This window comes from Pseudoliparis swirei, chromosome 8, assembly GCF_029220125.1.
Source record: "Pseudoliparis swirei isolate HS2019 ecotype Mariana Trench chromosome 8, NWPU_hadal_v1, whole genome shotgun sequence".
Classification (NCBI taxonomy): Eukaryota; Metazoa; Chordata; class Actinopteri; order Perciformes; family Liparidae; genus Pseudoliparis; species Pseudoliparis swirei.
Genome location: NC_079395.1, coordinates 17,564,357 through 17,576,511, shown reverse-complemented (window position 1 = coordinate 17,576,511; position 12,155 = coordinate 17,564,357). Strand labels below are relative to the sequence as shown.

The 12,155-nt window shown below is 52.0% G+C and overlaps 2 protein-coding genes across 2 annotated transcripts; both read left to right on the top strand.

Moving 5' to 3' along the window:
* The first annotated feature begins 267 nt into the window (after window positions 1–267).
* On the top strand, window positions 268–4,219 carry LOC130198114 (protocadherin-8-like). The gene is made up of 3 exons (XM_056421202.1): window positions 268–2,877; window positions 2,990–3,215; window positions 3,307–4,219. The coding sequence occupies exons 1-3, from the start codon at window positions 436–438 to the stop codon at window positions 3,657–3,659; spliced, it is 3,021 nt and encodes a 1,006-aa protein (XP_056277177.1). The 5' UTR covers window positions 268–435; the 3' UTR covers window positions 3,660–4,219.
* A 954-nt stretch (window positions 4,220–5,173) lies between these two features.
* On the top strand, window positions 5,174–12,072 carry LOC130198606 (leukocyte cell-derived chemotaxin 1-like). Its single transcript, XM_056421831.1, has 7 exons — window positions 5,174–5,582; window positions 5,852–5,992; window positions 7,017–7,157; window positions 7,919–8,032; window positions 10,606–10,756; window positions 11,056–11,135; window positions 11,513–12,072. The coding sequence occupies exons 1-7, from the start codon at window positions 5,511–5,513 to the stop codon at window positions 11,735–11,737; spliced, it is 924 nt and encodes a 307-aa protein (XP_056277806.1). The 5' UTR covers window positions 5,174–5,510; the 3' UTR covers window positions 11,738–12,072.
* Window positions 12,073–12,155: the final 83 nt, after the last annotated feature.

The following is a 12,155-nucleotide window of genomic DNA, read 5'->3' as shown; positions in this document are numbered from 1 at the left end:
TCTCTTCGCACAGTCTAGGAATCTCTAAACAGGGTTTAGAGGTCTTTCAGAAGTCCCCCTACCACCACCCCCCTTTTCTCTTCCTCCCTCTCCCCCTCTCAAAGCCCGGATTGGTCACAGTGCTGCTCATTTGCATGCCTCCCCGTATAAACCCTCCTGCAGACACTGCAGCCCTCTTGCGCTGAGAGAGCATCACACCTCAGTGGGGAGAGAGAGAGAGAGAGAGGGGAGAGAAAGAGAGCGGAGCGCATCCAGAGTGCGCATTGAAAGACATATATGGGATATTTAGTACTGGCTTTATACAAAAAGATAAACAACACCGGAGAGTGGAGGTGAGCGGGGAAGGAGGAGATCTTTTCTTTTTAAGCAGTTTTTGTTTCAACTTCATCTTGGACTTTGCCGAATTTCAGTTTATTTTGGAGTGAAGGTGCCAAGATGGGAGAAACAAGGTGGAACGGGCGGTTGGTGCTGTTGTGCGTCTCCTTGGTCAGCCTGGCCGCTGTCACACAAGGGAAGACGGTGAAATATCAGACATTTGAGGAAGACGCACCGGGAACAGTGATTGGAAACTTGGCCAAGGACATTTCCTCCACGGGCTCCAGGACCAATTTCAGGATGATGAAACAGTTCAACTCGTCTTTCATCCGCCTGAGGGAGAGCGACGGGCAGCTGTCCATCGGAGAGAGAATCGACCGGGAGCGCATCTGCAAACACACCCTGCACTGCCTCATCGCTTTCGACGTGGTCAGCTTCTCCAAGGAGCAGTTCAAACTCATCCATGTCGAGGTGGAGGTCAAGGACATCAACGACAACTCCCCCGAGTTCCCCCGGAAAGAGTCGAGCTTGGAGATCTCAGAGAACACCGTGGTGGGCACGCGCATCCCGCTGGACTTCGCCGTGGATGAAGATGTCGGGGTGAACTACATCCAAAGCTACCAGATCTCCGTCAACAGCCACTTTTCGATCGACGTGCTCAGCAGGGCCGACGGGGTTAAATATGCGGAGCTGGTGCTCATGAAGGAGCTGGACCGGGAGACGCAGGGTTCTTACGCGCTGGAGCTGGTCGCCATGGACGGCGGCAACCCGTCCCGCACCGGGACGACGCGCATCAACATCAAGGTGAAAGACTACAACGACAACAGCCCGGTGTTCGACCGGAGCAGCTTCTCCCTGGACCTGCCCGAGGACGCACCGGTGGGTTTCCTCATGCTGGACCTGAACGCGGAGGACCCGGACGAGGGGCTGAACGGCGAGGTGGTGTACGGGTTCGGTCACCAGGTGCCGACGGAAATACAGCAACTCTTCAAAGTGGACCGGAAGACCGGGCGGCTGACCTTGGAGAGTCCGATTGACTTTGAAAGTAAGACCACGTACGAGTTCGACGTCCAGGCCACCGACATGGGTCCGAACCCGACCCCGGCCATCTGCAAAATTGTAGTGCAGGTGCAGGACGTGAATGACAACGCGCCGGAGATCTCCATCACCCCCATGACGTCCATAACGGCGGGGATCGCGTACATCACCGAGGCGGCGGCGAGAGAGAGCTTCGTGGCTCTGGTCAGCACCTCGGACAGAGACTCCGGTGCCAACGGGCAGGTCCACTGCACGCTGTACGGACACGACCACTTCAGACTGCAGCAGGCGTACGAGGACAGCTTCATGATTGTGAGCACCAGCCCGTTGGACCGGGAGAAAATCCCGGAATATAACCTGACGGTGGTGGCGGAGGACCTGGGCTCCCCGCCCTTCAGGACCATCACTCAGTACACCATCCGGCTGACGGACGAGAACGACAGCGCTCCGGTGTTCAACAAACCGGTTTACGAGGTGGCCGTGGTGGAGAACAACGCGCCGGGCGCGTACATCGGCACCGTGGTGGCGCGCGACATGGACATGGGGTTAAACGGGAAGGTCAGCTACAAGCTGGTGGACACATATTTCATGGGCTCCCCGATTTCCACCTTCGTGTCCCTGGATCCGGCCAGCGGGTCGCTTTACGCGCTCCGGAGCTTCAACTACGAGGTGATGAAGCAGCTGGAGCTCCGGTTGACGGCCAGCGACGGCGGCTCCCCGTCCCTGACCGGCAGCGCGACCGTCTACGTGAGGGTGGTGGACCAGAACGATAACGCACCGGTGATCACTCAGCCGCCTCTCAACAACGGCTCCGCGGAAGTCCTCCTGCCCCGGGACGCGCCGAGCGGCTACGTCATCACCCGGGTGGAGGCGCGCGATTCGGATGAGGGCGTGAACGCAGAGCTGTCCTACGGGCTGGCTACCGGCGAGCCCTCCGTGTTCTCGGTCAACAAAGCCACCGGAGAGATCTACCTCAACCAGGTGCTCAGCCACGACGTGGACGAAACTCTGAGCGTCACCGTGACGGTGAGCGACAACGGGAGGCCCGCGCTCACCTCCACCGCCACGCTCCACTTCCTCATCATCGCGGGCTCCCCGCCGAGCGACAGGACCGTGTACCAGTCGAGCGGCGGGGACGACGCGCGCGCGCCGTGGGACCTGTCCGTGGTGATCATCGTCGTCCTCGCGGGGAGCTGCACGCTCCTGCTGCTCGCCATCATCCTCATCGCCACCACCTGCAACCGGCGCAAGCGGGACAAGAGCGGAGATGACAGCGACTCGTACGGGGAGAAGGGCACGCTGGAGCGGGGCCGGAACCACGTGGCGGACAACCCGCTGCTGCCGCTCCACGGGAGCGGGGGCGTGGCGGGCTTCGAGAGCCACTCCTACGGCAGCCAACCCGGTGTGTTCACCTCGGCCCAACCCGGGGGCGGCGACATGTGCTCGGCCTCGGAGGACGGCAGCGAGGTGCCCTGCGTGTATGACTCAGACAGCAACAACAAGCCTCGAGGGAACAAACACGAGGTGAGACATTGGGCTCAGGGGGGGGGGAGTTCTAGTGGAACACAACAATGACTAATCCATGACGTGTTCCTCCGACAGACCTAACCTCTGTCCTCTCTCTTCTCCCACGCAGGGCTACTCCACTCTGCCGGGCTACGGGAACGCCAAAGAGGCCGTGAGGCCCATCACCATCTGGAAGGGGAACTCCTACACCACCATCTCTGCCAGGGACCCGGCCTTCAGCGGCAAAGACAGTGGCAAGGGAGACAGCGACTTCAACGACAGCGACAGCGATGTCAGTGGAGACACCGGGCTGAAGAAGGACGGGGCCGTGGTTCCTCCCATGGGGGGTCAGAACGGTAAGGGCGAGGCGCATTCGAATGGCTGCACACGATGATGTCAATATGGGGTTCTGTGGTTCTAAATGGGACTCCTCTTCCTCTCCTCCAGCTCTGTGGGCTTGCACCAGTGAGTGTAAGGTTCTGGGTCACTCGGACCGCTGCTGGAGTCCCTCGGCGGTGAGAGCCAACGCGGCCCCGTCTCCGGCCCCCACCATGTCCTCCTTCAGCGGCCTCTCCAAGACGGGCTCCCTGCCCCCGGACCCCAACCACCGGGACAACTACTACCAGGCCCACCTCCCCAAGACGGTGGGTCTGCAGAGCGTGTACGAGAAGGTGCTGCACACAGAGTACGACTACGTTCTGGTCACCCCGCCGCGGCCCGTGAGGGTGCAGGAGATCGGTGACATCGCCGTCCCCGTTTACACCCCCACCCCAACACACTGTCCCAACAACGACGTCTAAAAGAAGAAGAAGAAACAACAACGAAGACATCGCACACTTAAGCTCACTCTCAAAGAAATGTATTCAAAGATTTAATTTATGCTTCCTTGACAATGAGAAGACTGTACATTTTTAAAGTTATTTGTTTCTGTGGAGAGTGCATATACACGTTTATATCCTAATATTGCAGTGTGTTTTGGTTTTATTGTAAAAAAGCCACATCGATGGCGCTTCAATCACTTTGAGACATGTTGCTTGGACATGAAATGTATCATATGCAAGTTTTGTACAAACAGAGATTTTTATTTTTTTATAAAGAAGTAATAATTAAGCAAAGTTATGTACATATGAATTGTAATTATTGATCTTTAAGAACGATGACTATTTTAAAAAATAAACAAGGGCCCCATGAAACTGTGCAGTTGGAGGGGCCGGTGACCCGCAGTGTATATCAAGTTTGATATGGATGTATAAAATCATTTTGAATGCAATAAGAAGTAACTGTACAGAATTATTCTGCCTTTCTTTTTTAATCGTCACACTATTCTGAGAGGAAATAAACTTTGAGATACTGTTCTGAACATGTGAGTGGTGTGTTTGCTCTATGACGTGGTCATCCTGCTGAGGCCAGAGGGCGTATACCAACCTGTGTGTGTGTGTGTGTGTGTGTGTGTGTGTGTGTGTGTGTGTGTGTGTGTGTGTGTGTGAAGCATCAGTCACTGGAAGCCAACAGGCGTCGCTGTTATTGCAGCACACGGAGCCTCTGTCCTTGCCGCCTGCACAGAAGAAGGTCACTTTAGTTTTTTTCTTCTTCGGTGAATAGGACGTCGCTGCCAGAGCGGCCGCCAAGGTGTTCTATCACCCTCACGCCACCTCATGCATATCAAGGAGCGAACTCCTTCACAGCGTCTCTCATTTTCATGGACGTAATAACTGCATTTTACTGCCTTAGAGCTGCATGTTAATACGAGAATTAAAGATATGCTGAGCTTTCCATTAGGCATACATAAATCATTACCGTTTGAAATGCACGCACGGGAGATATATTGAGATCGACTGTGCGTAAAGGCGCACTTACCGGGAAGTCTCCGCAGCTCGGAGTCTAACTACCGAACAAGTTTCACCCACACGCAGATTATTATATTATGTTGGGGGTCAAAGTAAAGACAGACGTCCTTGGGAGGAAATCCTCCTGCTTTCCTGTCCGGATGATGCTTGTTATTTATTTAATTGTCTATATCGTGCCAAATGCGCACGTTGCGCCACTTACATATCATCATTTTTATGGGAGTTCATGGAAATATACACGGCGCAGTTATTTGATTGGGACAAAGAAGACCCGACGTGAGGCCCACGTCCGTCCAACAAGCCACGGTATGAATACACCGCCTCCAAGATGGAGGAAACATGCGACATTCCGCCAGTTTCACCTTTGACTTGAATGAGTCTGTGGAGGCTTTGAGAGAGAGAGAGAGAGAGAGAGAGAGAGAGAGAGAGAGAGAGAGAGAGATGGGGGGGGGGGCTACGGTATTTTTCTTAATTGCCAAATAGATCTTAGCCACGGTTGCCTTGGTGATGTCGATGATCGTATAGCAGGAGGCGGCACCACGCATGTTCTTCAAAGTTGAAACACGATGAAGGCTCTTCTGATAGAAAAGCTAAAGTGGTTGCGCATGATTCGGTGATCACCGTTTCAAAGTGCGCAGTTTCAACAGTGCGCTGCGTAAAACACGACCTGCCTGTGCGGGAGAGAGGACGTGCCCACCCTCCTCTTAGGGAGGGAGGGAGGGGGAGAGAGAGAGAGAGAGAGAGAGAGAGAGAGAGAAAAAATACTTAGTGGACCGGGGTCCCCTCAGGTGTTTGGCTCCAGTCATGGCCGGGAACTCAGAGAAAGTACCGATCGCCTCGGCGGGACCAGAGGACCTGCAGCACTTCATGCCCCCGGTGAGTTTCCAGCTGACGGTGGTCGCCTCCTCCCGGGATACGGAGCTCGGTAACCGGCCTGAATACGGTCCGCAGGCTGCAGTCAGGATGGCGCAGATGACCAAAAACAAACTTTTCACTTTGTTTGTTTTTACAATAATCAGATTTCAACCAATCATATGTCTCATGGGTGCGGTGAACTCACTGTGTTATCTCGGAGGATGTTGTGTTCATCGTGTTGTGTGTGTGTGCGTGTGTGTGTGTGTGTGTTGGGGGGGGGGGGGGGTTAGGCCTACTCCGCTGTGGCCGTGAAGCCCGCCGCCACCGGCCGCCTCCTCAAGGCCGGCATCGCGGTGCTCATCGCCGGGGCTCTCCTCCTGCTGCTGGGAGCCGTCGGAGCTTTCTACTTCTGGAACCACAACGAGAAACACGTAAGACTACCTGCGCGCGCACGTGTCTCTGACTCACACGGCCAACAAGGGACTCTACGAACATTAACATGTCCTTTTGTTTTTCAACGTTCACTGCTCCATGGTTCACAGAGGAGCTCTTCACACAGCCAGGTGGTGACATACATTAGAGGTTATGAGTATTACATGTAACATATTCAAAGCACACATCAATAAGCATTTGGAATACCTTACTTAAACAAAAAAGAAAAGCAAAGAGGTTCAACTTTAAATAAAAAAACAATACAATGAAATCCGATCAGCGAAATAGTGATTTTTGTATTTTGAAAACGCCTCAAAAATAAATATCACCGCATGGAGAATAGACTAATCACTATTGAAATGGTTTTGCCTGATTGAAGAAGTTCTTGAAACGTTTTAAATTGTAGACAAATTAAATGTAGTTGTCTCCGGTAAAATGTTTAACTTGTTGGAATTAAAAGGAGATTCGAAAGTTGTTTTTCTTTTCTGCAGTGTAGGCAAACAGTAAAATGTAAATTAAACCCTCCAAGGTGCAAGTGTGCGTGGTGAATGGGGGCGTTGTGTGCGTCTGTGTGTGTGTGTGTGTGTTTGTGGTGGAGGATCCTGGCATGGTGGAGAGGGTGGGTGGGGGTGGGGGGGGGGGCTCTTTGGTCCGGCTGATGCTCCAGGAGCAAGAGGTGGAGGAGACGAGAGGGAAAATGAAGCTTTTTCTGAGTGTTTTTCTTCCAATATGAAGTCAGAAGATGCCATCAAGACCCGATGAAAGGCTCTTTAGCAGCCAAAGGGCCGAAGATTGTTCTCTTCTGACCGAGTTTGAATGAATACGTGCGTCTGAGAGAGACATCCAGGAAAGAGAGGGAGTACGTGGGTGAAGGAAAAGTAAGAAGGGACGGGGAGCGTGAGGGAGTGTTGAAAGAGAGGGGGAGGGGGCGACTCTCAGGACTCTCATACCTGACATGCCAGTCTGAATGCGTGTCTGTGTGCGTGTGTTTGTGTGTGTGTGTGTGTGTGTGTGTGTGTGCAGGTCTACAATGTCCACTACAGCATGAGCATCAATGGCAAAGTGGAGGAGGGCACGATGGAGATCGACTCGGCCAACAACATGGAGCGGTTCAGCACCGGCAGCGGGGCGGACGAGGCGGTGGAGGTCCACGACTTTGAGATTGTGAGTTGGATCTAATAATAATAATAATAATAATAACAATAAAAAAGCATCCGGTGGTCTCGGGGTTGAAAGCACACAAAACTAGAACGGGCACTCGGTAGAGCGCATACCTTCGCATATCACAAGATTGGGCATTGAATCATGAACATTTTGGCATTAGTTGCATGCCAATTGGATAGAAATTGACCGCGCTATGGTAAAAAGAAGATTTTGACCTTGTCATGACCTTGACCTTTGACCCGATCGATCCCAAAATCTAATCAAATGGTCCCCGGATAATAACCAATCATCCCACCAAATTTCATGCGATTCGGCTTAATACTTTTTTAGTTATGCGAGTAACACGCATACAAATAAATAAATAAATACACGGCGATCAAAACATTACCTTCCGCATTTTCAATGCGAAGGTAAAAAGCCTGACTCATCAACACACCGCCCTGGACTCTCTAGATCCCATTGGGTTGAAGCGTTAAGGTTCTCGCGGGGAGACGTCGATAAGCACCGGCGCTCCTCCTCACACGCAGAGCGCCGCTCTGTGACCTTTACTCAAAGCTCCCCAATCAGGCCGGTCAAACTACCGAAGCGGCGCTTTAAACTATTATAATTTTGACCTTCGATCGATGGGTGGAGTTGTATAAATCGTGGACATAATGCGGCGTCCGCCCATGTGATTAAACCAGCTGTGATATTATTGCATCGTACACATTTAAAGCCACAGACGCCGAGTTCTGACTTCTGGTTCTGGTCTAACCTCTCAGGGCATCACGGGGATCCGGTTTTCAGGGGGCGAGAAGTGCTACATCAAGACCCAGGTGAAGGCCCGGCTGCCCGACGTGGAGGCGCTCAACAAGGACTCCATGACCTTTGACCTGGTGGGTTGGTCCTTTTATTTGACTTTTAAATTGTTACCCAATGACCTCCGGTGACCTCGTCGTCTCTCATCAGCTCGACATGCGACATGCGTTGTTTTCTTCCTTTGCTCTGATCGTGACTCCGGGTTCTGTTCGGCCTACAAGTCTCACACATTATATGACCATGAATTCGTGCTCCCCAGAGGATGACTCATACCGACCTGGTTGCATTATAGAGTTTACATTGTTGTACTATGCTATCGCTGCTCACCTGTCTATAGGTTTATTAGAAATGGAGGAACACACACACACACACACACACACACACACACACTACGGTGATTAACCCTACTCTGCCGGGGGCCTTCTGCTCTCACCCAATCAGATCAAAGAGTGAATTACTGCATGAGACTAAGCTAAACATTTTTATTAAATTAAAGAATAAAGTAAGTTTGATGTTTGTACAGAAAACAAACCGAAGTAAACAAAAGCAGCGTTTGCAGAAAGAAAAAAAGAAAAAAGAAGAGAAAAATCACAAATCATGCACCACCAGCGTTTCCAGTGAAATATGTTGCCGTCCACGAGGAGTCACGTAACCAACCGGATGAATTGTGATCACTTTAGCGATCCCTAATCTTTTCTTCTAGCTCCAACAAGTCTAAATATTAAAACATCGGTAAATTAAATGAATCATGATTCATTTGTGGGGTACTTTAGTTCATGATCTCTCTTCATATGCAGAGTCTGACATCCAAAGGGCGACATGTTGGTGCATGAGGCGTCCCGCTCGTATCAGCCAGAGACATTCAAGCAGCTTTTTTGGTCGGCGCCTCACAATTAATTCACTTTTCTTCGGTTTGAAAGCAGCTGGTGAAACGATCCGCTCGTACACGAGTCCCGTCTGGTCCCCAGAGGAGGAGCCGCGATCAGACCACGAGGGCCCGTGGATTCAGAGGGTGTTTAGTTTGGGGTGAAATACCTGAAAAACAAACACTCCCAACACGTTGAGTTCAGTGTCACTTCGTAAATGTTAGCGTGTTACCTGTCTAAACCAAGATGGTGGCGTGGCAACGTGGAGGTCTTAACGTCCTCAGGGACCATCACACGATGGTACAGGTCATTCAGAACCGGCCCGGAGCTTTTCTCCTTCGAAGAACAAGACGGATCAAAAAAGACAATAGAGGGACACACCGAGGGATCTCCAGATATCCTGGAACCCCAAACACTTCCTCAAAACAGCTTATTGCTGACGCGTCTGTATTGGACGTTTCTTTTCATACGCTCTGCAGCCGGCAGGTCACATGATGAGCGGCAGGTCACATGATGAGCGGCAGGTCACATGATGAGCGGCAGGTCACATGATGAGCGCTCTAAAGCCAGCGCACGCTGAGGAGCACCAATCACCAGAGCCAGAGCAACCCGGAGCACATGGGTGACTAGTATGTGGGCTCCCATCACGTAACAGCTTGGTGGACTCAAAATAACACACTGTGTGTGTGTGTGTGTCTGTGTCACACACACACACACCCTGCCACTTGTGATTATTCAATTGAGGCTGTCTGATAATTAAAACCATTTCGCTCTGCATAAGCCTCACATCCACATGAATCCACATCACCACAATTGCCCTCATGAACACGCAGAAACACACACACACACAGTCTCACACACACGCAAACGCACAATTAATTATCACGCAGGGCTGCTCTTATCGCCTCTCTCTGCCTTAACACATCATTTATTTGACGTTTGTGCATTTTGTGTGGGTTTGTGTTATTGCCTCTCTTTGCCCCATAAATGATCGCTTTGCTCACGTTCCTTCTAGTGTGTGTGTGTGTGTGTGTGTGTGTGTGTGTGCGGTGACAGGGAGATGTTATAATGGTTGCTGCAGGCTGGTCATTTCCTATAATTTAGAGTAATGGCAAATATGGGTTAGATAAGCGCACACAACACACACACGCACACACACACACACACGCTTTTCCATCCCGGAGAGAGCGGGTCAGATAAACTCTTATCAGTGGGGAAGGACTCTTGCTTTTATTTGTCCCTCCAGCAAATCACTTGAGCTGGAGGGAAGAAAAAAATAAAAAAAATAGCATTTCTAAAAAAGGTTGGCGGAGAAGGTCCCTGAACGCAGCGCAGCCCTCAGGAACAAATGCCTGAGGAAAAACCATCCCCACAGAATCCCCTTTTTACCTGCAGGCTGTGGACACAGAGTATATATACTGTATATATATGTTTACTTTACACTCTTTCCTCTGGAAACCTCATTAGTTTATTTCCATAAAGCTGCAGGATGAGGCCGTTCCTCCTCTCCTCCCCTTCAGTCCTGACGTTGCGTTTACAGCTCAACGTTAGTGCAGAGGGAATCCGTACGGAGCCTGAAGGCATCGTATTTACTGCCTGGTTTTATGTTGATATAGGAAGCTTTAATAGCCGGCCATTAATACAGATTAGACTTGGACAGGGTGCTGAGATGTGGTCCGTTTAAAGACGTCTGTAGCAACAGCCAGAAACAAGTGCGGCATCGCGCCGGATGCTTTGGGAGCCTTGCTCACTTCCTCACCTCCTTCCCCCCCCCCCCACTAAAGGAGGACGAGGTGATGCCGGCCAAGTTTGAGGACGATCTGATCTGGGTGGCGGCGGGCTCTCCGCTCTCGGACTCCGGCTTCCTCAGCAACAAGATAAAGGACTTGTGTGGAGAGCTGCCCATCTTCTGGCTCCGCCCCACCTACTCACCCAGTAAGCCCCCACAGTGACCGTGTGACCTCACGGAGACGAGAGGATATGGATGAGAGGACATGGATGAGAGGACATGGATGAGAGGACATGGATGAGAGGACATGGATGAGAGGATATGGATGTGTGAATCCAGAGAAGAACTGAGAGTGAAACACTCAACTCTTCTGGTCCTTTCATGAGGTTGTAGGTCAAACGTCTCTAGAACTTCGCAGGAAGGATAACAAGCTGACGTGAAAAGCGGAAGTCATTTTGAAGTGTGTGTCAGAAGTTCTGAGAGCAGCGATGTGACGTGTGTTCAGGCGGACAGCGAGACAAGAGGGCCGCCGGCCGCCAGCGCCGCCAGACGGAGGACGAGGTCAACCCGGAGAACCCGTATCAGGTGAGACACACAAACACACACTCTTCTTCTTCTTCTTCTTCGACACTGTCCGCTCAGATGCCCCGCTGAGCACGCAGACACACACACACACACGTACACAGACACACACAAATACAAACACACGCACTCACACGGACACACACGGACACACACACAGACACAAATACACGCACACGTACACACACACAGTCCCCCCCCCCCCCCCACAACCACAGAAGGGGGAGAACAGCGAGCACGACGTTGAAAGAGAAAATATTTGACAACAAAAACCCACACCTGACAACGTCTCCCCCCCCCTCGCCGCCTGTCGGAAACCCTTTTCTATCTCCTCTCCGCGGCTGCGTACACTCTGACCGCTGTCCCCCCCCCCCCCCCAGAGAGGCCTTGAGGGCGAGGAGGGCACCATGAACACGGACCCCATGCTGGACCACCAGGGCGTGTGCTGCAACGAGTGCCGCCGCAGCTACACCCACTGCCAGAGGGTCTGCGAGCCGCTGGGGGGGTACCAGCCGTGGCCCTACCACTACCGGGGCTGCAGGGTGGTGTGCAGAGTCATCATGCCCTGCAACTGGTGGGTGGCGCGCATCATGGGCCTGGTGTAAAACACCGCTCCACCCACCTGGGAGCGAGCCAAAGGAACGAGGGAGGGGAGGGGGCGGGGCTTCTTCCTGTCATCCAGTCTGAGCAGAGACGACTGCGACGACACGAGATCCATTTGACGCCTGTATTGATTTCAAATGTGTATAACGCCCACATTCCTCTGTAAGAGAAGCGTGTGGATGCATCTGTAATCTCTGATGTAAATAAATGTCCAGCCGGCGTCGTGACAACGCGCTGCACGCGCTCTCACACACCTTCGTCCCAACGAGCTCTCATCTTCTTCACGATCTCAACGTTTAATATCAGTGAATAAACCTTCAGTTTGTTTTTAAGTGAACCGCATCGTGTCATGTGTGTGTGTGTGTGATTGACCTGATGACTTCTCATACCGTTTGTACATACTGCTGCCCCCCCCGTGTG

Coding starts and splice junctions, on each gene's coding strand:
- LOC130198114 (XM_056421202.1), top strand. CDS start 436: ATGGGAGAAACAAGGTGGAACGGGCGGTTGGTGCTGTTGTGCGTCTCC. Junction 2,878..2,989: donor CTCGAGGGAACAAACACGAG/GTGAGACATTGG, acceptor TCTCCCACGCAG/GGCTACTCCACTCTGCCGGG. Junction 3,216..3,306: donor TCCCATGGGGGGTCAGAACG/GTAAGGGCGAGG, acceptor CCTCTCCTCCAG/CTCTGTGGGCTTGCACCAGT.
- LOC130198606 (XM_056421831.1), top strand. CDS start 5,511: ATGGCCGGGAACTCAGAGAAAGTACCGATCGCCTCGGCGGGACCAGAG. Junction 5,583..5,851: donor TGCAGCACTTCATGCCCCCG/GTGAGTTTCCAG, acceptor GGGGGGGGTTAG/GCCTACTCCGCTGTGGCCGT. Junction 10,757..11,055: donor CCGCCCCACCTACTCACCCA/GTAAGCCCCCAC, acceptor ACGTGTGTTCAG/GCGGACAGCGAGACAAGAGG.